Source organism: Colobus angolensis, unplaced genomic scaffold (genome assembly GCF_000951035.1).
Source record: "Colobus angolensis palliatus isolate OR3802 unplaced genomic scaffold, Cang.pa_1.0 Scaffold78, whole genome shotgun sequence".
In the NCBI taxonomy this organism is placed as follows: domain Eukaryota; kingdom Metazoa; phylum Chordata; class Mammalia; order Primates; family Cercopithecidae; genus Colobus; species Colobus angolensis.
Window position 1 is genome coordinate 7,063,640 of NW_012121598.1, and position 25,938 is coordinate 7,089,577.

General features: G+C 40.8%; 1 protein-coding gene and 1 pseudogene across 2 annotated transcripts in view; one reads left to right on the top strand and one right to left on the bottom strand.

Moving 5' to 3' along the window:
* The window catches only part of TMOD3 (tropomodulin 3 (ubiquitous)), an 88,525-nt gene that overhangs the window by 12,776 nt on the left and 49,811 nt on the right, over positions 1 to 25,938 (top strand). Inside the window, exon 3 of the mRNA XM_011928627.1 lies at positions 23,267 to 23,466. Coding sequence (XP_011784017.1) covers positions 23,341 to 23,466 — 126 coding nt within the window. The 5' untranslated portion in view covers positions 23,267 to 23,340. The remainder of the gene's footprint in view (positions 1 to 23,266; positions 23,467 to 25,938) is intronic.
* Positions 19,446 to 20,483, bottom strand: LOC105502218 (annotated as a pseudogene). Its single transcript, XR_001000300.1, has one exon. The product of XR_001000300.1 is annotated as a U3 small nucleolar RNA-associated protein 6 homolog pseudogene (transcript).

Sequence of the window (25,938 nt, forward strand, 5' to 3'; positions counted from 1 at the left end):
AAAAAAAAAAAAAAAAAGAAAAGTATATATCCTTGAGCAGGCTCTTAGCCTTTCTGAGCCTCAGTGTCTTCATTTGTAAATTGGAGATAGAACTGTTTTGCAAGGTTATTATGAGGAGATGTGTACGATAAAGTGCCTGGCATTTAACAGGTATACAAACAAAAATTGATGCCTTTCTTTTTCACTTCATTATAATATGATATGGGATATGATCCCTTTATTCTGAAAGACTACAATAAAAAATGAAATAAATGTTTTCCTATGATGTAGTTAAGATATAACCAGTTTTATTCTATCACTAAAGATAATAATTGATAGTTGTTGTCATAAGTGTTAATTTTAGAAATATTATCCTGAATTCCTGTTTTGGGTCCTTCTACTAAGCTCTCAGCAACCTCCTCTGTTTGCCTGCATTATTGTCTTTTACTTGTGTGTGGCTCCCTTGATTTCCCTCATTTGATATTAAAGGAAAAATGTCCTTTAGCCCCCATTTAAAGAACCTATCCCAAAGCAGACCTTACGTCTTGGAGACTGAACCAAGCTTGTTGGCCAATAGCAATGATTTCTAAGACTTCCCTTCTTTCATCAGTTCTGCTTTCTTTAGCTATCACCAGTCTTAAGCATTAATTTGTTTTTCTTTCTGCCTCCACCCCCTCCGATTTCTCCTTTCTCTGAAACTATCCCCATTCCCCACTTAACTGTATGGTTCTCATTATTTCAGTAGTTTTATATGGTTTGGGGTTTTTTAAATTATTTTGAGATGGAGTCTCCTTCTGTCACACAGGCTGGACGATCTTGGCTCACTGCAACCTCTGCCTCCCGTGTTCAAACAATTCTCCTAACCCAGCCTCCCAAGTTGCTGGGACTACAGACATGGGCCACCACGCCTGGCTAATTTTTTTATATATACTTGTAGTAGAGACGGAGTTTTACCATGTTGGCCAGGCTGGTCTCGAACTCCTGACCTCAAGTGATCCACCCACCTTGGCCTCCCAAAGTGCTGGGATTACAGGCGTGAGCCACTGTGCCCGGCCTGGTTTGGCTTTTTATTATATGTTTGTGTGTACTTTCCAAAGGCTATATTGTGGTAGTTCTTATCATTTATAGTGAACTCGCTATCTTAACATCGTGAGGCATTTCTACTTCTGTGCCAGAGGTTTTGTGCCTGCTATCTTGAAACTGCCAATGAAAACCTAGTGAATACCCCTCTCCCCTCACTTTACTGGACTGCATGCTATTTCTCCGTAGGCGAATACCCTAGCTCATGTCACCAGATTACCTTTTTAAAAAACAATTTTATCGGCCAGGTACGATGGCTCACGCCTGTAATCCCAGCACTTTGGGAGGCCGAGGCAGGTGGATCACGAGGTCAGGAGATCAAGACCATCCTGGCTAACACGGTGAAACCCCATGTCTACTAAAAGTACAAAAAAAGTAGCTGGGCATGGTGGTGGGCACCTGTAGTCCCAGCTACTCGGGAGGCTGAGGCAGGAGAATGGCATGAACCTGGAAGGCAGAGCTTGCAGTGAGCCGAGATCGCGCCACCGCACTCCAGCCTGGGCGACAGAGCAAGACTCCATCTCAAAAAAAAAAAAAACAAAAAAAACAAAACACGGTTTTATCAAGGCATAATTTATATACCGTCAACTTTAAGTATACAGCTTGATGATAACAAATCACTTTTCCTAGCAAGCCCTCTTCCGTGCTGTCTGTGGTGTGTAAGTCATCTTGCCCTTTCTCTTTGTGTTCCAAAAATTGCTTATGGTGGGTTGTGTGGATGCTGATTGTGGCTGCTGTGTGGTTACTTACAAGTGCCCTGTCTGTTGGTTATTTTTCAGCTATTCATTCTGGATATCGTAGAACCTCATTAGGCATGAGGTTTTCTACATTTAGGGCCTAGGGTCAAGGTAGTGATCTTGAAGAATTGACTCTCTTTTGCCCTACTGTTGGCTGAGTTCATGCTTTTATCCCACCTCATGAGAATTATACCCTAACTCCAGGAGTTACCAAATCTCTTTTTGAGTGGTATTATATTCCCCACCTCCCTCATAAAGTACAAAATACATTATGCAAATTTTAGGCTTGTGCCTCTTGAAAAACCTATTGTAACTACTACTCTCTTTCAATCTGAAAATTAATTGTGATAATAAAACTTGATATATCTCCAGGCCCCTGAAGTTGATTAGAGTAATTCTAGTGGTATCTCTCAGTCAGAAGTGTGCCATGTCTCTAAGGTGCATATGAATGCCTTCACCATGTAGGAGTGAGGCATGGTCCATTGAGGAGCATTCATTCATACCAGCTGGGGCTCTGTACTCAGGACTCAGTGGTGAGCAGTGGGGCTATATGGTGTGCCACACCTGGAGCACTGCTGACCTTGAGAGAGGAAAAAGAGTCGTCAGAGTTGGAAGAGCTAGGAAAGGCTTTGGAGAGGACAGACTTCAGCTAGTCTTTGAATTGTGCAGTGTGCGGAAAAGATAGAGAAGTGAAATTTGGGCCTGGGGTAAAAAGGATTGTTTAAGAAGAGTGACACCATTGTGGGAAACCAATGAGGCAGCCAGGTGAAAATGAAGTTTGGGTATCTGTGAGGCCCTGAGGAATCTAGCCTGGTTAAAGCAGAGGATTCTTAGAGCAAGTAGAAAGGAGTGTTTTATCAAAATCACCCAAGAAACTGTCAAACTACAAACACCTAACAAGAAACGTTTCTAGGTAAAGGAGTAAAATCTTAAAAGCAGTGTTTTAGGTGACTATAGGCAAGATGCAGATGTTAGAGCAGGAAAACAAGAACTTAGAGTCAGTTTGCTTGTCTAGAGCCTGGTGTGACAGAGGTCTTAGTAAAGCAGTATTTTTTACTTCTCTTCATGAGGTTCCAGAAATTTCTCTAGGTCCTATAACCTTTCCTGGGAAGGGGCAGGGCTCAGAGACATAGGGCTTTGAAGAGCCTGCATAGGACTTTCTAAAGTTGTTCTTGATGTTTCCTTAGGGAAAAGGTTTTGAGAAAACATACCCCAAAACTGGCCTCAATCCCAGTTTCAGGATTTCACTTAAATAGGGCCTTTGGTCCAAAGCTGTGGAACTTGGGAGAATATATAATTACATTTTTTTTTTTTTTTTTTCCGAGACGGAGTCTCGCTCTGTCGCCCAGGCTGGAGTGCAGTGGCCGGATCTCAGCTCACTGCAAGCTCCGCCTCCCGGGTTTACGCCATTCTCCTGCCTCAGCCTCCCGAGTAGCTGGGACTACAGGCGCCCGCCACCTTGCCCGGCTAGCTTTTTGTATTTTTTAGTAGAGACGGGGTTTCACTGTGTTAGCCAGGATGGTCTCGATCTCCTGACCTCGTGATCCGCCCGTCTCGGCCTCCCAAAGTGCTGGGATTACAGGCTTGAGCCACCGCGCCCGGCCAAATTACATATTTTTTAAAATGAGCTTTGCTATTCGTTTCGCAGATTGCTAGTTTTTTTGTTTGTTTTTTAAATAACGTTCTGAAATTCTAATAGGACTGTTTGATGGCTAATCGTTCTTTGTTTTTTCTACCAAAGTATTTCTTACTATTACCTGAGTGTGGCATGCATAATTCTAAAGTCAGATATAATATTTGTTGTTTTTTCATACACAGCATCAAAATGCAACAAATGATTGAATTGTCCTTTAAATTAAAAATAAAATTAATAAATGCACATGGTACAAAACTCTTGGGGTCCTCCTGGATATATAGCAAATGCTGAGTGAACCCTCTCACTCGTATCCTCAGCTAACTAGTTTGTCTCTGGTTCTTGTGGATCCTTCCAGAGTTATTCTCAAGCATTTATTTTTAAAAGTTGATTATTTAGATTTTGAAGGACCTTGGAGGTCTTTTGTTAACCAGTAGACTTTCTTGAGGTACTAGGAAAAAGGGGGCCAAAAAAAGTGGGCCACATTTGAGGAATAGATGTCAATGAATGATGAGGTGAGGAGAACCCTCTGAAACTCTGTAAAATATCACCTTCTGCGGTTAAAGCCTTTATGAAACCTGTTTCCCAAAGGCCTCTTTCCAAATTCCAAGTCCATTTTTCTAACCTGTTTTTTCTTATTCTGAAGTCTTTTTTCTAATATATTTCAGTACTCTTCTCCTCTTGAGTGTCTTGGTTATAAAATTTAATCAAAATAAAGAGAGGCAGTAAATACTTTTAAATTTATTTTAATAAAAGAAAAGGAAATAAAGACCAAGGCAGAAATGAATGTGCTACTTTAGTATTCATGCTACATTGACAGAATTTCTATTTAATTTTGTGATTGAAACTTTTTGCATTCATTCCTATGATTTCTGATAGGTAGGGAATTCATGTTTTCGTGGAAACATGTCTAACTTTATTATGGAAATCAATGTGAAAATAGAAAATCAGCTGTATGAATTTGCTTTATTTGGTGAGTTTTCAGGAAAGCATTTATTAATATGGTCATACTACTGTAACTTTTTTTCCCTCTACTACTAAACAACATTGGCTCATGCTTGACTTCATTATTTACTTCGTTCACTTTTTAAGTCTATCTGGTTCTGGTTTTTCAAGTCACTTTCCTGAAGTATTTCAGCTTTTGTATGTACATATCTAGCATGATTCAGCTTTCATATTTTTCCTTTTTACTCATACAGTGTTCACCTTGGCAGTGATGAAGGCAAGTCAGTATTTTTTTCCCCCAAGATTGGGTTAAATGGTGTTTTCTTAAAATCATAGATAATTAGAATTAGAAGAGACCTGAGTCCATCAGGCTCAGGGATAAAATGAATAGTTTTCAACCTTTGCCAAATCTCATCTACTGGTAGTAGCTGCCTAAGGACTGAGGGAGGATCTGTGCTCAGTGAAAAAAAAGGCTGTTTGATTTGCTATGTTTGTCATGGACGTGGAAGAGTCACCTGTCAGAACCAGGACTATATTTTAGCTATTCTTCATCTAGCCCAGGAAACTAAGAAGAGATTAAAGTCAGAAACCCTAACTCCATCGATCTGCTCACCCTCAGTTTGATGCTGGGAGCTAACTAAGTGCTAGACTTTCTCTCCTGAAGAATTTTGGTTCCAGCCAGGCACAGTGGCTCACATGTGTAATTCCGTACTTTGGGAGGCTGAGGTGGAAGCATCGCTTGAGCTCAGGAGTTGAGACCAGCCTGGGCAACATAGTGAGGTTTCATCTCTACAAAAAATTTAAAAATTAGCTGGACATGGTTGGCACACACTCGTAGTTCCAGCTATTCAGTAAGCTGAGGTGGGAGAATCGGTTGAGCCCGGAAGGTCGAGGCTGCAGTGAGCTGTGATCACTCCAGCCTGGGTGACAGTGGGAGACCCTGTCTCAAAAAATAAAACAAGAGAAGAATGTTGGTTTCATCTGGGTTTTGTTTGTTTTTCCTTCTCTGGTGATAATTGAATCCTATTAATTACGTAGGTTTGTCACAGTTTGTTACAGAGTTTCAGAGTAATCAATCAAGGAGTCAGAAGGTACAGAAAGTTCTCCCTATTCTAGCAAAGAAAGGGAGCTTGAGTTATATAATGTAGCTAAAATTAAAAACTTTTAATCTATTTTTAAGACTGAAGATTTTTCCATTAAAATTTTAAAATGCACTACTGGCTGAGCTCAGTGGCTCACACCTGTAATCCCAGCACTTTGGGAGGCCGAGGCAGATGGATTACTTGAGCCCAGGAGTTTGAGACCAGTCTGGGCAACATGGTAAAACCCCATTTCTACAAAAAAAATTAAAAAATTGAAAAATAAAAATTAGCCAGACATAGTGGCACGCACCTATTGTCCCAGTTACTCGAGAGGCTGAAGTGGGAGGATTGCTTGAGCCCCGGAGTTTGAGGCTGCAGTGAGCCATGATTGTGCCACTACACTCTGGCCTGGTTAACAAAGTGAGACCCTGTCTCAAAAAAAAAAAGCAAACAAAAACCAAATCTAGTTTGAAGCCCAGGAAATTTGGAAGGATTGAAACTGAGGAGAAATAATACCTTTTGTTCACTGCATAACATTCAACTTGCTCTCAGCATGATTTCTTTTAGACCTGGCCTAGTTTATTTTAGGTTTTATGTGTTCTTCAATGCTTACTAACTTGGTGGATTAAGAAAATTCTTGCAAGAGGAAGAATGAGTCATGGTGATACTTCCCTTTGGGGGAGAGAAAGAAAACCCTCAGATTAATCTCACCATTATGCACTTGGCATGGATTCAGCATTTTGATTGATGGCTGAGCTCTGATAAATCTTTCCCTGTAAGCCACTTCATATCATATTTGGTTTTGTTCACAGTAGGACTGGTAGAAGTCTCTTTTTCAGTTAACCAGCCTCTGTAACCTTATTACTGTCAGAGACTTGTTCGTATGATGTCATTTCTTTTTAAAGATATTTTGAGTTTGCAACAACTGGGAGAAAACATTTCCCAGTCTACCCAGTGTATTAAACAAACAAACCAAAAAATTAAAAACTGAAAAACATTTGGTGCTGAGAAACTGGATATGCTAAGGGTGTGGCTCCTTTGGCATCCATCTTTGGTATGCACAGAGTGGGTTTGGTTCCTCTTTGACCTTGCCCTGTGTCTCTGATGCTGCAGCTCCACTAAGAAGAAAAAGGGGAGGTGGGATAGGACTAGGAGCTGGTTTGCTACTATTCATCAGAAAAGGAAGTGGGGCACCTACAAGAGAGCCACAAAGTCTTTCAGCAGGGTCTTGCTGAAAGATTGTTTTTGAGGTGATATGAATAACCTGTTGAGTATTTTCTTGTAATCATCACAGAACTGATCTGGCTACTTTCTACTTTAAGGTAGTCCTCCGTGACCTGCTTCTAATTACATCTCCTTTATTCTAGCCCTAACAAATTTTTCTGCACTGCCTTCAGATTTCAAACTGTTTTCTCTGCGATCTATAGATTTCGTTTTTTAAAATGCAAGATGGCATTAGTAGCAATGGCAGGAAAGACAGGGCTACATAGTTTATTCCATACTTAGTTAGGTTGATTAGTTTCCGTGGGACTTTTACACAGAATAATCAACCACTATTTTTTTCAAACTACTGTGTGCAAAGCAGCCATCTCACTGAGCTGTACTAATATCTGAGTCAACAAACGATAGCATCCCCAAAATGCCACAAAAATCATTAAAATACTGTCTTTTAGGCTTCACTGTATAGAAGAATCAGTGAACCGAACAAAAGGATAAATTTAGCATCCAGTGTGTTTTCTTTAAAAAAGTCGCCGGGCGCGGTGGCTCAAGCCTGTAATCCCAGCACTTTGGGAGGCCGAGACGGGCGGATCACGAGGTCAGGAGATCGAGACCATCCTGGCTAACACGGTGAAACCTCGTCTCTATTAAAAATACAAAAAACTAGCCGGGCGAGGTGGCGGGCGCCTGTAGTCCCAGCTACTCCGGAGGCTGAGGCAGGAGAATGGCATAAACCCGGGAGGCGGAGCTTGCAGTGAGCTGAGATCCGGCCACTGCACTCCAGCCGGGGCGACAAAGCAAGACTCTGTCTCAAAAAAAAAAAAAAATAAAAAATAAAAATAAAAATAAAAATAAAAAAGTCTTAGCCAGGCATGGTGGCTCATGCTTATAATTCCAGCACTTTGAGGGTCTGAAGCAGGAGGATCACTTGAAGCCAAGAGACCATTCTGGGCAAAGCAAGACCCCATCTCTATCCTCCTCCATTTACTGTCAAAGTAATATACATTATATACAACTAAAATAAAATGGGCATTTTTTGGAAGGTAAATATGTTTGCCAATGCAGTGCTTTGAGCGTGGTGGGCACTGCAACGGTTTGAATGTCTGTACCTTCCTAAAATTCATATGCTGAAACCTAATCACGAATATGATGGTATTAGGAGGTGGGGCCTTTGAGAGGTGAGTAGGTTGTGAGGATAGAGCCCTCATGAGTGGGATTCGTGCCTTTATAAAAGAGGCCCCAGAGAGCTACCTTGCATTTCCATCATTTCAGGACACAGCTGGAAGGCTCCATCTGTGAATCAGAAAGTGGGCTCGCACCTGACTGAATCTGCTGGCGTCTTGGACTTCTCAGCCTCTGGAAATTGTGAGAAATAAATTGCTGTGGTTTACAAGCTACCCAGTTTGTGGTATTTTGTTATAGCAGCCCAAATGGGCTAAGACAGTCACTGAATATAGTCTTTGTTTATAATTAGTGTTATTTAGAATTAAAAGCTTATAAAAAGGATATGACCTTTTGAGGTCTTGAAACTCCCTTGCCTTTGAGGAATCTGCCACATTGTCCCTGACAGATATTCATACTCAGCCTCAACAATCCCAAGAATACATAGATGACTGTCTTTACCTCAGCCTTCTCCATCAAAGAGAATGTTCCTCAAACCAGCAGAGATGAAACTCAACCTTAACATTAAATAGAAGAGTATTTTGATGTTTTGAATGTTAAAATCTCCAGCCAGAGATAACATATTGTTACATTATTTCCAGATTAATTTTGAACCATGTCCAAACAAAAAAGAAAAGGGAATGTCAATTTGAATTTTTCTAATTGAGGTAAATTGGAGCAGATACTTGGGAAATTGTTGGCTAGTGAACCGTATCTACTTCAAAAGATAACATGGATATTCATCCAAAGGGAATATTTTGATCCTAACTACTATTATCTAATATGTGTCAACATTGAAATAGTTTTATTTAAAAGTAAACATATATAATGACCAAAAGTTTTCTTCAGCATGAAACGATAAGACTGCCAGTCAATATCTGAAACAAAGGCAAAGCTGAATTTAATGCTTACTGTAATAAGGGAGAGCAATGCTGGCTAGACACAGTTTCTCTAAGTAGAGCGGGCCAATTTCTTATTTTGGGGAATTGTGGAATTCAGGGATTGGCAAACCTTCTGAGGCCATAGCGGGTTAACATAATCTGTAGAAGTATGACTATGATTGACTGGCACTCAGAGGAGTGTTCATTGGTGTATGTTCCCGATAAGCTGCTTTCAGAAGTTGGGAGGCTATTGTAATAGCCCAGATAGGAGGAAATGATGGCTTGGACCAGAGTGGAAGGAATCTGTGGAGATGGTAAAGATATGACTTTTAAAGGTAAAACCAGCAAGATTTGCTGGGTGGCTCATGTGTGGAGTGCGAGAGAAATCAAAGTTGACTCCAAGATTTTTGGCCTGAGCAACTAAAGAATGGTGTTGCTGTTTATTACATGGGGAAAACATGGCAAGAGCAGGTACGGGGAAGAAAATTAGGAGTCTGTTTTGTATGTTTACATTTAAGAAACCTGTTAGCCATCCAAGTGGAGATTTTACATGGATAGTTATTTGCAAGTATGGAATTCAGGAGAGAGGTCCAGATTGGAGATACCAATTTAAAAGTTATCGGTGTATGAAATCACCAAGGCAGTGAGTATAGAAAGAGAAGCTGTCCAAGGAACTAAGTACTGGGGGCACTCCAGCATTGGAAGATGAGGAGGAACTAGCAGAGGAGAATGAGATGGGGCGGTCAGGGAGGAAGGACCAAGAAAAAATGATGTCCCCAAAGCCAAGTGAGGAAAGTGCTTTATGGCCAGATACTGTGTCTGATAGGTCTCATAAGATGTGGACTAAGGTGGCTTCCGCCTGTAACCCCAGCACTTTAGGAGGCCAAGGCAAGTGGATCACCTTAGGTCAGGAGTTCAGGGCCAGCCTGGCCAACATGGTAAAACCTCATCTCTACTAAAAATACAAAAAAATTTAGCCAGACATGGTGACTCACACTTGTAATCCCAGCTACTCGGGAGGCTCAAGAAGGAAAATCGCTTGAACTCAGGAGGCAGAGGTTGCAGTGGGGTGAGATTACACCATGCATGTCAGCCTAGGTGACAGAATGAGACTCTTTCTCAAAAAAAAAAAAAAAAAGACTAAAAATTGACAATTGGATTTAGCACTGTGCGGGCAAGATCACTTTGGGTGGAGTGAGTGGTGGGGATGAAAGTCAGACGGGAGAATATTTGAGACAATAAGAGGAGAGGACTCGAGGTACCAAATATAGACAATTCTTTTACGTTTGGCTGTAAAGCAGAGCCAAGAAGTAGGGTAGTGTCTGGAGAGGGATGTGAAGTAGAAGGAGAGTTTGTATGTTTTTTATTTGAGGTATGTATTACAGTCTGTGTGCTAATGGGCATGGTCCAGTAGAAAAAAAGCACAAGCCGGGCGCGGTGGCTCAAGCCTGTAATCCCAGCACTTTGGGAGGCCGAAACGGGTGGATCACGAGGTCAGGAGATCGAGACCATCCTGGCTAACATGGTGAAACCCCGTCTCTACTAAAAAATACAAAAAACTATCCGGGCGACGTGGCGGGCGCCTGTAGTCCCAGCTGCTTGGGAGGCTGAGGCAGGAGAATGGCGTGAACCCGGGAGGCGGAGCTTGCAGTGAACTGAGATCCGGCCACTGCACTCCAGCCTGGGTGACAGAGCAAGACTCCGTCTCAAAAAAAAAGAAAAAAAAAAAAGAAAAAGAGCACAAGTACTGGATAGTTGTGCTCTTGTATAAATGTATACTGGAACCCTTGTATAAATGAGCAGGGATGGGATCTGGTTCCAAGAGGCAGATTGGCCTTGGGTAAGAGACTGGACAATTTATCCATAACAGCAAGAGGGAAGGTAGAGTGTATGGGTACAAGTGTGGTAGGTTTGTAGATATGATGGGAACTCAGATGTTATTTTATGATTGCTTCTGTATTCTTAGTGAAATATTAAGGTAAGGTCATCAGAGAGTGAGAGGTAGGCAGTATTGAAGGTTTGAGAAAAAAGAAGTAGAAAAAAGTCATCTAAGAGAGGAGGAGAGCGACTGGACTAGGATTTGAAATACTAGGATGTTAGAATTATTAGGCAGTATTCTTTGACATTAGTGGTGATACATTTTAAATGTAGCCAGTCAGTTCATGTGTTTTTTCTCCAGCTTCATCTGCCACCCTGGTGCTGGTGAGGAGTAGGAAGAGTTCGGTTGTTTGTTTGTTTGAGACGGAGTATCGCTCTGTCGCCCAGGCTGGAGTGCAATGGTGCGATCTCAGCTCACTGTAACCTCCGCTTCCTGGGTTCAAGTGATTCTCCTGCCTCAGCCTCCTTAGCTGGGGTTATAGGCATGTGTCACCACGCTCAGCTAATTTTTGTATTTTTAGGAGAGACAGGGGTTTCACCATGTTGGTAAAGCTGGTCTTGAACTCGTGACCTTGTAATCTGCCAACCTCGGCCTCCCAAAGTGCTGGGATTACAGGCGTGAGCCACCGCACCCGGCCAGAAGAGTTAGTTTTAATCAGATGTGGAGTTTTGCCGGAGGAGTTCCAGAGAGACAGGGTCAAAGATGTTGAGAGTTACGGAGGGGCATGCTTATTGGTAAGGATAAGGACTGTTGGGGGGTGATAACCATGGGGATGTGAAGCTGAGGTAAGCTGAGGACTGGACAGTGAGAAGAAAGAAGGTCAGGGAACTCAGAGTAAGGGAAACATCACTGCAGTTCCTGGGTGTCAGATTCATGCCTCTTCTTCAGCAGTTTGACCAGTAAGCATTGAAGATTTTGGAAAGAAAATAAGAAACAGCAATTGTGTAAAAATTTTTTTTAAGGCATGGCAAGTTATTTGCTTGTTTTACTTTTTAGACTCAATCTTTTGCAAAAAATGATACCAGAAATGGCACTAACGAAAAGACATGTTCTTTGGTTTAGACTGTATGTTTAAGGACAGCCAGCAAATGTTTTATTTAGTAACTTTTGATTGGTTGATTTTGTTTAGTTAGTTGATTATCATTATTATGGGTTTGTTCATAAACTGTCATATTAAGACCATTCACAATGTGGATCTCAAAACAGACTATGATGAAAACATCAACCAAGAAACTCTTTAAAGCAGGCTTAGAAATATAGGTGGCATAGGACAATGTTCAGCTCCTCAGGAAAAAAAAATAGGTGTGGAATAAGAAATATTATTGAATACTAACTGAAATGGACTTAGAAGTCATCCTTTGAGCCTCTCATGTGTGTTTATCCCCTACAGCCAACCGCTGTGTTTCCAAAACATACCACGTTTATCTACTTCTCTCCATCTCCACAGCCACAATCCTAGGCAAAGCTGCCATCATTTCTCACCTAGATTGCAGCTATTAGCATAGTCCTAGGCTGCGAGAGCTGCTTAGAGACCTTAGGTCCTAGCTCAAAAGTCATCTTTCAGAACAGTCTTTCTGAGCTACTTAAGTTAGCCTTCCTGATCCTCCCCACCTCCATTGCTTTAAGTTTTCTTCCTTATAGTACTTATTGCTGTCTCATATTACTTTCTTCCTTTATTCATTGGTTTTTGTCTGTATGCCACCTTTAAAATAGGGCAGGAAACTTGTCTGTCTTGTATACTGCTTATGCCTGTTGTCTAGAACAAATAATTCATGGCATAGAAAACGTTCAAAAATATATGTCAAAAGAACAGTAAGTATATTGAAAAACAAATATTCATCTGGGAATCTTGAGAGCAAAAAAATTCTCTGATCTGGTGGGTTGTGGAGATTCAGCACCCAGGAATCCTAGGAGAAACCAATGGGGAAAAGACAACATAACACAGTCTTAAGCCTAGCGCAATTGAAGAGAAGGCCTCCAGCACCAGAAGTGGAGTTAACCTCAGGCCTGGTGTCTCCTGAAGAGGAAACTCATTTGGTTACCTAAAAAAAAAAAAATCAAATTTTCATTTAATTTCAGAGATCTGATGACTGATGATCAGATATTTTTGTTTTGTTTTTAACTGGGGGAGATTAGACAGCAGAGAACTCTGAATCTTATGCTCAAATGAGTTGATAGGGAAGAAAAGGTGAAGAAGGGTCTACAAAGGATCAACAGAAGTGTCAAAAACTCATTTTCAGTCCCTGTTTAGTTGTGATAAGGGGATTAGAGTTTGGGAGCAAGAGGACACTACATAGCTGGAGGAGAAAGAGGGAACTACCAAAGAAGGGAAAGCAGAGATTGATGTATGATTCAAGTATATCAAATTTGTGTTAGCTGTGTCCTACCAGGTACTGTACCTCGCGATGGCAGCCCAGTGAGGAATGAGATCTAGGAGAGATCTCTGCCCTTCAAGAGCTTTACAATGGCTAGTGAGAGAAACAGGTGAAAGACTAACTCCAATCAGTATCATTGTTGGTTTGAAGTAAGTTTGAGGGGTGTCTTTATGGAGTAGCTCTGGATAGGATTTCAGGTGATGGCCCACAGCTTTATGTTTACCAAGACACAATTTCAATCAACTGGTAGGTGTCTAATCTCTTAAAAACTGGCCCGTAGCAACCATACTCATAAAAAAGACTTATACGTGAGCCAAAATATCAGTTTATTAATATCTAGTGAGGAAAGTTACATGAATAGCCAAATTTTAATTAGAAGATATCTTGGTGAACATTGAGAAGAATAAGAGGAAATAACTGGATGATGAAATATTGTCTTCTTTATTGTTTATTTATTTTTAAGACAGAGTCTCACTCTGTCACCCAGGCTGGAATGCAGTGGTGCAATCATGGCTAACTGCAGCCTGGACCACTTGGGTTCAAGTGATCCTCCCACCTCAGCCTCCTACTAGCTGGGCCTACAGACATGGGCCATCAAGCCTGGCTAATTTTTTATTTTTTGTAGAGATTGGGAGTCTCACTATGTTGCCCAGGCTCGTCTCAAACTCCTAGACTTAAGCAATCCTCGCTCCTTGGCTTCCCGAAGTGCTGGGATTACAGGTGTGAGCCACTGCACCTGGACTTTCTTTAGTTATGGTACTGTCATTTTATAGTAATTTGTTCTATCTGATTTTCTAGGAAACCCTCTTATCATTTTATGTCAGTATTTTCAGTTACACCCTTAAGTTTTGAAGTTACCAATGTACAATACAACCTGTGGTTATAATGGATGTATATATAAAGATAATAGCAACAACAATTTGGGCACGATGTCTTATGCCTATAGTCCTACCTGCTCAGGAGGCTGAGGAGGGATCACTTGAACCTAAGAGTTTGAGGCTGCGCCACTGCACTCTGGCCTGACAGAGCAAGTCTCTGTCTCTTAAAAAAAAAAAGATAATGGCAACATCATTAAGGAAATCATTTATTTTGCCTGGGTGTGAGAATGGAGACCAGGGAAATTTTCAGGGAAGATACGACATTTTCAGCTAGGTCTTGAAGAATATGTGAGGTTTAGTTGAGGATAGAGGTAGATGGGAATGAATGCATTTTTTTCTAGAGAGAGGGAACATAATAAGCAAAGGAATAGAGAGGCCTAAAGTTTGTGGCCTGTTTGGAGTATAGGCTATATGATGGGGAGCAGCCCGAGATAATATAGGAAAGCTAGCTAGTCAGGACTTCTGAACTGTGTATCTTATGCTGAGAAGATTGGACTTTCTCTTATAGGTCAGGGTTGGGCAAACTTTTTCTGTAAAGGGCCAAATAGTAAATATTTTAGCTTTGCAAGCCATTGGGTCTCTGTTACAATTACTCAACTCTGCCATTGTAGCACAAAAGCAGCCATAGGTAGTACATAAATGAATGGATGTGAATGTGTTCAAATAAAACATTTACAAAGACAGGCAGCAGGCCGAATTTGGCCCGCTGTAGTTTGCCTAACCCTGTTGTGGGTAATATGAATTATATAAGGCTTTTGGACTAGAGAACAATATGATCACATGTATACATTAAAGAGAGAACAGGTAAGAATCTGAAAACTCTGAGCCCGCCCTATGGAAATGGTGAAATGGAGGTTAACAACTCATAGAGTATCTCTCTGAATCATATGATTCCACATTTTAAAAAATATAGTCAATGTTGACACCTTACTCCCTATACAAATATAAAGCTTGAAGAAAATAAGTGGAGATTGGTTGAATAGAGTAGAACATCACTTCTCAAACTTATATATAGATCCCTTTTAAAGGAAAAAAGCTGTCGGGCCTCCTAGTGTTAACTGACAATCAAAACAATTAAAGCAGTTCTACCAGGTGCTGGTGCAATGATAAATATAAATGTAAATGTGGCAACTGAAACTCCACAACATTGCTTCTTTTTAAGTGATCCAAAGGATCTAGAATATGGCTATTAAGTTTTAGAAATTATTCTTATAGAAAGCTAAAATTTAAAACTCTTAGCAAAATGAGATTGCTGAGATTCCATTAAAAAATTAGCATGGTCCTGGAAGTCCAGTGTGAAAAACAGGGATTCTAGAAATAAGTGATAAATGAAAAGGAAGATGGTAAATGGATGAAGACTTTTGGCCGAAAATATTCCAGGAGTTTCTTGATGTCCTTAAATATAGCCTCCACTAGCTGAAGTTCAGTGAAGCAGTGGGTGAGTGGAAAGAAGAAAAGCAACAGCACCCATAGACTTTGTGGAATATTTAAACAAAGTTCTTCAGCCTTCGAAGAATTTTGAGTTAAACAAAATACACTCTGCCACACAGTATGAGATGTAGTTGTCAGAACTGATGAAGGGAGTACCTCTAGAGCAGTAGATCTCAAGGTATAGTTCCTGACCAGCAGCATCAGCACCACCTGGGAGCTTATTAGAAATGCAGATTATCTGCCCACCCCAGACCTACCCAATCAAGAAACGCTGGGGGTGGGCCCAGGAATCTGTGTTTTAACAAGCCCACCAGGAGATTATTATGCAGTCAAAAGCAGGAGAAACACTGCTGTAAAAAGTGAGTTAAGGGCCGGGCGCGGTGGCTCAAGCCTGTAATCCCAGCACTTTGGGAGGCCGAGACGGGCGGATCACGAGGTCAGGAGATCGAGACCATCCTGGCTAACACGGTGAAACCCCGTCTCTACTAAAAAATACAAAAAATTAGCCAGGCGAGGTGGCGGTCGCCTGTAGTCCCAGCTACTCGGGAGGCTGAGGCAGGAGAATGGCGTGAACCCAGGAGGCGGAGTTTGCAGTGTGCTGAGATCCGGCCACAGCACTCCAGCCTGGGCGGCAGAGCGAGACTCTGTCTCAAAAAAAAAAGAAAAAAAGTGAGTTAAGAAGAAAAATAGTCTGAACATACCAGAATTCCAGATTAAAAATTCTTAAGCTTTGCCTAACTTACCTGGCAGAACTTGCTTATTTACAAAAAGTTGTGTTTTTCTTAAATGATCATGAGAATGTTATGCTTTGAAAACCAATTCCCATATTCTTGTGCAATATAATTTTTTTTTTACTTTTATATGAAATACAGTATACGTAAGCTTAGAGATTAAAAGTTTCTGTAGACAAAGTGTAGATTTAAAGTACTTTTCTAGCACACTGGTTTCACCTCTTCATCACTCAGAATTTGTGCCTCTTCTAGAAGACAGATGTCAAAGGACAAACAAGAGAGACATGTCATCCCAGGACAGAAAGAAAAGCAAAGCACTCCTTCCAGAACTTCCCTTCATAAGCAGTTTCTGAGCTCCTGCTGGCACTTGGAATATTGTCAGAATACACATGTTCCTCAATAAAGGATGAGAGTTGAGAGGGAAGGTAAAATCAAGTTAAGAGAATCTGAGAATGGGAACATCTGAGGAAAGAATGCTAGTAGTGGCCAGGTGCAGTGGGTAGCTCACACCTGTAATCCCAGCACTTGAGGAGGCTGAGGCAGGCAGATCACTTGATTCTAGGAGTTTAAGACCAGCCTGGGCAACATGGTGAAACACTGTCTCTACAAAAAATACAAAAATTAGTTGGGTGTGGTGGCACATGCCTGCAGTCCCAGCTACCTGGTAGGCTGAGGTGGGAAGATCGCTTGAGCCCAGGAGGCAGAGGCTGCAGTGAGCCGTGATTGCACCACTGTACTCCAGCCTGGGTAACAGAATGAGACCTTGTCTTAAAAAACGAAAACAAAAACCAAACAAAAAGTGGTAAGTTTTGCGCATCATTAGATAGGATGAGCAACAATTATTTGCTTTTTATTGAAGCAGAATTGAAACTTTGAACTTTGGTATATTACCCAGAAGTTCTTGCCTCATGGCAAAATTCTATAATCTGAATCTGAAGGAAATTCATTTTCCACTGCTTTGGAAAGGAAAACATAGCTAAAGAAGTAAACTTTTTAAAAATGAGAAATACTTAGAAACGTTTTCCCCTAGGATATGCCGTGATGATAAGACTTGGAAAAAGAAAAAAAAAATGGAAGAGATTTGTTACATATAACCAACAAAGAATATATTAAGGGCATTTTTTTTTTAATGCGCAGAAGATTCTTCACACAATAAGGAACACGTTGGCCAATGAACATATGAAAAGATGCTCACCCTCATCATAATTCAGCAAAATACAAATTAAAACCGCAGTGAAATACCACCAGAATGGCCAAAAATAAATACTCTGATAATACCAACAATGAGCAAGGATGAGGAGCAATGTGAATTGTCATGTGCCGAATCTGCTGGGAACGTTAATTCATGCAATCACTTTGAAAGTAGTTTGGCATTACCTAATCAAGTTGAGTATAAGCATACCCTTTTCCCAGCAATTCCATTCCTAGATTTGAACATCAGAGAAACTCTCACACATGTGTACCAGGAAATAGGTAACAAGATTATTTATAGCAGAGAAATAGAGGGGAAAGACTATAAGCAACTTAAATGTTCATTTATAGGATAGAATACTCTATAGAAATGAAAAGAAAGTAGTATAGCTCTAAGCATCAACTCAAAACAACGAACAACGTTAAAGGAAAAAAGCAAGTCACAGAAGGGTGCATACTCTGCGAGTCTGTTTACATAACATGCAAGAAAAGGGGCAGATCTAAAACTGTTGAGGATATGTACAAATAAGGCAAAATTCTGAAGGAAAGCAAGAGAATGATTAATTCAAAATCTGGTAGAGTGGCTACTTTTGGAGGGGGAGATGCAACTAGAGAAATGAACATGAGGGTATTAGTAATGTTTTCTCTTTTATGCTGGGCAGGGTGTTCGTTTTATTCTTTAAGCAATACTGTAAACAAGCTTTGTGTAGCAGATTTTACTTTGGGATTAGGAGAAGCAATGTATTGGTGTAAGCTATTTAGTCTCTCCGTGGAATGTAGAATGTCATGTTCCAACTTTACAGAACCTGGGTGGCATACAGCATTGCTTGCCTTTGCTCCTGATACCTCATTCCTATCATATTACCTGTTAGAGTGCCCTGTTAGAATGACCATTGAATGTATGACCCATACTAGGACATTCTTGAAAGTAAAGTTAGGGATGCATAAAATAATTAAACTTATATTTATGTATATTTTAAAATATTCATTGAGAAAATTGGCTTACATACTGAAATTTTCAAAAATATATTAAAGCACATTAAAAACTTTTAAAATAGTAATTATTCAAACATTTAAGAAATAGCATGAACTAAATTATTCTTGGTACATATTTATATACTTTTATCAGTTTCTTACCCTTATCTGTCTGAAATACCATGTCACTGGTATTTTTATAAAGGGAAAAATTTTTTAAGTGGTCTTATTTTTTATTTTTGTCCCTTAAAATGTTTACCTTCTTCAAAATTACATTTTATGGCTATTATATTGGAAAGTGCTGATATCTTCCATTGAATCTTCTCTGCAGACTGTATTATTTTTAATGGAGAAAATACACTGTAAATATACTTGTAAGCTTGCTTATTTATTGATTTATTTATTTTTAGAGAGAGGGTCTCACCTTGTTGCCCAGGCTAGAGTGCAGTGATGCAGCCATAGCTCACTGCAGCCTCAAACCCCTGGGCTCAAGCGATCCTCCTACCTCACCCTCCCAAGTAGCTAGGAATATAGGTGTGTGCCACCATGCCCAGCTACTTTTTTAAAGTTTATATAGAGATGAGGTCTCACTATGTTGCCCAGGCTAGTTTCAAATTCCTGGGCTCAAGTGATCCTCCTACCTCAGCCTCCCAAAGTGTTGGGATTATAGGCGTGAGCCACTGTGCCTGGCCAAGCTTGCTATCTTAAAGTTGGAAGTACAAAATGGAGGCTTAACAAACAGTAATGACAATGATAATAATTTGCTAAAAAAAAAAAAAAAAAGAAAAAAATTTAAAGATAACCAGTAAACCAGAAGAGGTGCCAATAAAACAGGTGTAAACCAGACCTGTCTTGGGCAGTTACACAAGTTGCCTGCAATGTAATATCTGCATAGACAAATTCTGTTCATTTGCTTGTTTTTTTTTTCCCTATGATTGCAGGGTTTTTTATTTTTTTGACACACTATTCTATTTCCTCCATATTTTCCAGAACAAATGCATAACATGTATCTTTTATAATGAGAATAAACCAACAAAACTGTACTTTCTCCTTCATTTTAACATACTCATGCTTGAACTGGGGTAAGTAAAACCCAGTCGTATGCTTTCCATGTATTCTGGAAAACATTTAGGACCTATGGTAGATCTGGCCTCAACATCTCAACATTAAATCAGCAGTTCTCTTTCCTGAAATTAGAGATTAGTGCATCACGAGCATGGTGTCCTGTGCCTATAATCCTAGCTACTTGGGAGTCTGAGGCAGGAGGGTCACTTGAATCCAGGAGTTCAAGACCAGCCAGGACAAGACCCTGTCTTCAATCGTGATTAATTTTTTCAATCAAAAAATTAAAAAATTAAAATTAAGATGTGTTTTGAAATCGGACAGCCATCTTGTCTGCCATCTCTGAACAAATTACAAAAATGGACTCATAATACATATTTGCCCACAGGGCTTATAATACTGTTTCACAAAGCTGGCTGTATTCTTCCCTTTCACAAACAGCCAGTCTGCATAGCATATTTAGCTACAGATGCCTCTGCTGACTCTCCCTGCAACATTTTCATTGCTCACCAGTAGATCTGTCCGTAGTTCTCAGGTCTACCAAGGGGGTGGTTCAGTGGTTCCTTGATATAATCCATCCAAAGATGAGAATCTACAGATCCAAACTCTCTCAAAGCCCTCTCATAATATTCTCTTATGTTCACCATCTTGCAGGATTCTTGCTCCTTTTCAAACTGAATCATTTTCCTGAAAAAGTCAACTGAAAATGGATGACTGTCCTGTAAACTTTTATACACAGCTCTGGCTTTTTTGTAGCCACCATGTTGATAAGCCCAATCCAGGTACTTATCCTTCAGGGTTACTGAGTTGGCACCTGTGACAGCTAAGAGAACTTTCTTAAAGATTGCCTCAGTGTCTTCTTGGCTTTTGGCATCTTCACTCCACTCTGCCAAGAAGTCCGCAATGGCAGACAAACCTGGGGTTTCAGGTGCACAGAGTCTTCTTCAAAAAGCATGGCTGTGTCAGGGCTCTTTGAGTCAATTAGCACATGCACATTCATCTGCCACATTGTCCCAGAGTCTCTAAATAATTCAGTGCCAGCTACTCCCACCTCCAGAGCTTCCCTCAGGAAGTTATGGCACAGCAACAACTCAAGTTAACTGCTTATATTGGAATTCTGGCAGAAGCTTGTTCTTGTGCCTTTCTGAATGCAGTCATGGTTCTTTCCAACCTCTTCCGTCTGAGGAACCCACTATTTGTCTTCTTAGTAAATCTTTCCAAACAAAAGGTGATGTAACACTTCCACATGGCCTCCATTGGCAGTCTTCACTGCCTCTTCATATACGGCGCAACATCTCTCCTCCTTCTGGCCCTCCTCTGCTTTGTCTTACTTCGTTGTAGGCTGCTCTTCTCCTGTCTGTGACTCACCTCTAATTCTCATCTTGCCGCATAATCCCAAGTGAGAAGATCATCTGTGTGTAGAGCCTGAGGGTCATCATAAATTTCTTTTTGTAGACCTTTGGCAAAGTCAAATTGCCGTGCAGTTGAGCAGTGACACATGAAATTCTGCACCTCGAATTATGCTTACAGAATTTTCGTAGATGATCCATGCCAACTCGCCCTTAAGGATTTCTTCAGAAAAATCAGGATTCTCCACATCCATGTTGGCTTTTTCAAATTCTTGCTTTTCCTTCCTCAGTTTTTCAGCATGCATCAGCCTCATTCTAAAATAGTCTTGATAAAGTTTAGGGCCCTCTGGATGAAAGTGCAGTTCCCAAATAAATAGTTGCCTTGCGCTTTCTGAAGACAATCAGTCTTCCATTTCCCATTTCGGTGCCATAATCCACAGGCTTGTTGGAATGAATAGCCAACATGGCAGAAAATACCTTGCTAAGTTGAGTTTTAGTAGCCCATTTCTTACAAAAAACTACATAGGAGGCCAGGCACAGCAGCTCACGCCTATAATCCCAGCACTTTGGGAGGCCGAGGCGGGTGGATCACCTGAGGTCAGGAGTTTGAGACCAGCCTGACCAACAAGGTGAAGCCCCGTCACTACTAAAAATACAAAAATTAGCCGGGCATGGTGGCGGGCACCTGTAGTCCCAGCCACTCAGGAGGGTGAGACAGGAGAATTGCTTGAACCTGGGAGGCAGAGGTTACAGTGAATCGAGGTCATGCCACTGCACTCCAGCCTAAGCAACAGAGCAAGACTCCGCCTCAAAAAACAAACAGAAAACTACATAGGAGAGCCAAAGTTGAACATCATCTTTCCTCTTTGCTGAGGCACGTCAGAAAACACCTTGTACCCCGTGTACAACAGAATTCTCAATCTCATCCTTCTTAAATGAATATCCAATGCATATTCTTCTCTGGATCTGTTCCAAAAGATTAATTTCATATTGAACATAATTGGTAAAGTCATCCTTAAAAAGGGCTCTTCCCTGGATTCTCTACTCTAGATCAGAAGCCTTCTTAATGATAGCCTTAATCTCTGCATGACTGAACAGTCCAGTGTGCTCCAGCTGTTCCAATTCAGCGAGCTGATCTTTGTGTTCCTGAATTATCTCTACAATGAGGTCCAAACTCTACAGCCCCATGGGGAGGTTCTCAACCACGAACATGTGCAGGAAGCTCCCCCATTTGCTTGTTGTTGGACCTAAGGTGGTTGCTAGTCAAGTTGCTGTCAGACTCCTGCGGTGAGCCTGCCTTTCTAAACACTTTGAACAGTTCCATTCATGGGAGATGGAAACACATCAAAGGAGCCTTAAAATGTTACTGGTTTGCAGGAAAAACATACTAAAATATTAAGTTGAGAAAACTTGAGGGAAGGAGTAGTAAAGGAAATATGTCAAACTGAAGTACGGAGCATTTTGCAGTCAAGAAAAACTTAACCAAATCACTAAGTCTAAAGTGTATTTCCGTTTATTTCCATAGGTAGTAGGTACTTTTTTTTTTTTTTGAGACAAGGTCTTGCTATGTCACCCAGGCTAGAGTGTAATGGCATGATCTCGGCTCACTACAACCTCTGCCTCCTGGGCTGAAGCCATCCTCCCATCACAGCCTGAGTAGCTGGGACCACAGGTGTATACCACCACACCTGGCTGATGTTTCGTATTTTTCGCCATGTTGCCAAGGCTGCTCTTAAACTCCTGAGCTCAAGGGATTCACCTGCCCCAGCCTCCCAACGTTCTGGGATTACAGATGTGAGCCACTGCATCTGGCCCAGTACTAGGTATATTTTATGAGACAGACAGTTCGTACATATGACTGGAATATACAGAAATCCTTGGTTTCGCCTTTCCTACAGAACAATCCTGCCGAATCAACAGATGATTAGCTCTTTGATACATGCCAACTTCTGTGTCTCCAGAGCTTCTGTTAACCTGCTTGTTGATTAACCTCATAGCTGTCCAGGAGAGATCACATAGTAAGGAAATGATGATGGTCCCTTCCCATAGTCAGACCCTCTGACCAACCTTGTCAATCAGTGGGTGACATATCCCAGCATGATTTTGAGTATTTTACTCAAATATCTTCAGAATGCCATATTTTTTCCTTTAAAAACACCTCAGAAAAATATTTTCAAATGCATCTTTTCAAAAGAAAATTTTTCCTAGTGGCAAGAGACTACTCCTGTCATGTGGAATGTATTGATATCCCCCCCATATTAATATTGAGTCATGTTGTTCTCCTAAATAATATATAGTAAAACAAGTGTACCTTAAACACATTGTGCTGAAGCAAAGTACTCTGGTAAAATAATTTGAAAGCCATTGATGGAAAAACTTTTATTTTGGCACACAATTTCTTTCCCCCTAAAATTTAATTATTAGAAATTCTAAATTCTGTCAAGTGACTGCCTTAATGGATTTGAATTTTGTTTTATCTTTTCCCTCTTTTTTCCTGTTTTTTTTTTTTCTCAACACAAGGCAAAGGACATTGAATGATTCATAAAGAAGAATAGCATGTGATATATGATCAAAGAATATATGACACATGGAAATTACATTTCACTTAACCTAAGAATTAGATCTAAGTAGGTGGAGATGACTTACTATTTAAAATGTGTTTGTTTCTTCTCTCCATAGCTTTAAGAAAAAGTAGAGATCACTTCTGACTGTACTGAACAGCAAAAATTAAGTGACTTGCTACACTGTAAATCATGGCACTGCCATTCCGTAAGGACTTAGAAAAGTACAAAGACCTTGATGAAGATGAGCTCCTTGGGAATCTGTCAGAAACAGAACTGAAACAACTGGAAACTGTTTTGGATGATCTTGACCCAGAGGTAGGTGCTAGCTGATGAAGAGAAATGAAATAACTTTTAAAATTCTTTGAAACTCAGTAGCTGCCTTTGAGCTTTTTCATGACTTTTCTCTGGCACCTTCTACCCCCTCCTCCTCTTTATCCAAATCAATTTGCTTTTGGCTTCCTCTCCAGTTCCCCACTTCTGCCTCCATATGTTTACTAACATGACTGTCCTAAACTACTTCAGTATCCTTATTTTCAAACATCTCCTGAAATTTTTTCCTCCTCTAAGAAATTTTTCTCCTCTGTGCAGCAGGGATATTTTTAGTACAATGCGGCAGATGATTACCTTTTTGATACACGCCAACCTCTGTCTCTTCCGAGTTTGTATGCCAGGTGGCTTCAGTGTAGAATGCCTCTAAAAGATTCTTCATGACCCTAAATCTAATTGTTCCCTTTCTGAAAGATGCTGACCCAATCGATTAAGTTTCCAGTCATTAGTAGAATAGATCTACGTAACTTCTTGACAATACAGCAGTCCACTGTGGAGCAGACCTGAATATATGTATGTAAGCTTTAACTTGCAAGGTGGATGTTATTTGTCGTATAAATTACACAAGGCTTAGATAGACACCCATGACCCTTGAATTGTTATTCCCTGATATGTCGGGGGATGGGCAGTGAGGTAAGAACCTGAAGGTCCTAAAGGTAATGGTTGTTTGCTAGGCTTCTTTTCTTTACCACATTTCTTTATGCCAAGACTTTGATTTTAAGTATCCTCTAAGGACTGAGATGGAGTTCATTTTATACCATTGTTCTTGTTACTGGATGATGTGTCTATACCATAGATCAAATCCCTTAACCATAATTACTATTATAAGGAAAAGTTCCCAGTACACCTAATTGGAGGGGAATTACTCAGGATAAAAATGCTGTTTTTATCACATCATGGCAATATCTTCTGTAGGCAGTTCAATCTATTAGACCTATTTGAATCAAATGGTTTTAGAACTGGAGAAAGTGGACGAGTGCTCACACCTATAATCGCAGCACTTTGGGAGGCTGCGGTGGATGGATCACTTGAGGCCAGGAGTTCGAGACCGGCTTGGCCAACATAGTGAACCCCGTCTCTGCTAAATATACAAAAATTAGCTGGGCATGGTGGTGCACGCATGTAGTCCCAGGCTATCCCAGGCTACTTGGGAAGCGGAGGCATGAGAATTGCTTGAACCAGAGAGGTGGAGGTTGCAGTGAGCCGAAATTGCACCACTGCACTCCAGCTTGGGTGACAGAGCAAGACTATCTCAAAAATAAATAAATAAACAAACAAACTGGAAAAAGCATAAGACTTTAGTCCCTAGTCCAGGTTTCTCAATCTTGACACTATTTACTTTTGAGGTTGCATAATTTGTTGTAGGGGGGCTGTCCTGTGCATTGGAGGCATGTTTAACAACATCCCTGGCCAGTAGCACACTCTTCCTGTTTTAAAATGTTCCTAGGATGTTGTTTTAATCAGGTTTGGTAATGGATGACAGACACTGAGACTACTGCCTTGAAAGAAGGGTTTATTAGTTACAATTCCAAGAGCAGGAGGCACACCGTGCCACACAGAGGCACATGGGGAAGCACCCAGGTTGGTCAGGAGGCAAAAGGATCAAGGAACAAGCATGGCCAAGAGCCTTTATTGTGGTTCAGTGAGAATGAATGGGTGAGTCAGGATAGGCAGATTTTAACAAGTTTAGGACTAGATAGTTTGAATAATTTTAACAGGCTCAGGGCTATGTAACTAGTCTCTAGTTGTCCAGTATCTGGCTCTGGGTGATTTAGGGGAAGGGGAAATACTGGCTTGGTAAGTGAGAGTTAGATAAAAAAGAGGTGGTTAGGAGAATTGGTTGGTTTGCATATGAAAGGTGTGCTCCAGGGGAGGTTGGTAGGGAGTAGTGCTTTCTAGCTAGCCCTGGAAGGAGTGGTCTCCAGGATTAGCAGGGCCCCAAGATGTGAAAGCATCATAAAACTCAGAAAATAAAAAACATGACTTTTTTTAGGGCCTAGTTGTCACTCTGTTCCTCAGGCAAGAGTGAAGTGGTGCAATGATAGCTCACTGCAGCCTTGAACTTCTGGCTCAAACGATCCTCCCACCTCAGCCTCCTATGTCGCTAGGACTACAGGCAAGCACCACTATACCCAGCTAATTTCTTTGTAAAATTTTTTGTAGAGGCACGGTCTCGTTGTGTTACCCAGACTGAAAACCACGACTAATACTCCTCCCCCTGAGCTGACAACCAAAAATGTCTCCAGACATTGCCAAATGTCCTCTAGGGGACAAAAACACTACTGGTTCAGAAACATTGATCTAGTTCATGCCCTCTGTTTTACAGATGGAAAACAGAAATTACCTCAGTTATTACAATTAGGGAAAGAAGGCCGGGCGCGGTGGCTCAAGCCTGTAATCCCAGCACTTTGGGAGGCCGAGATGGGTGGATCACGAGGTCAGGAGATCGAGACCATCCTG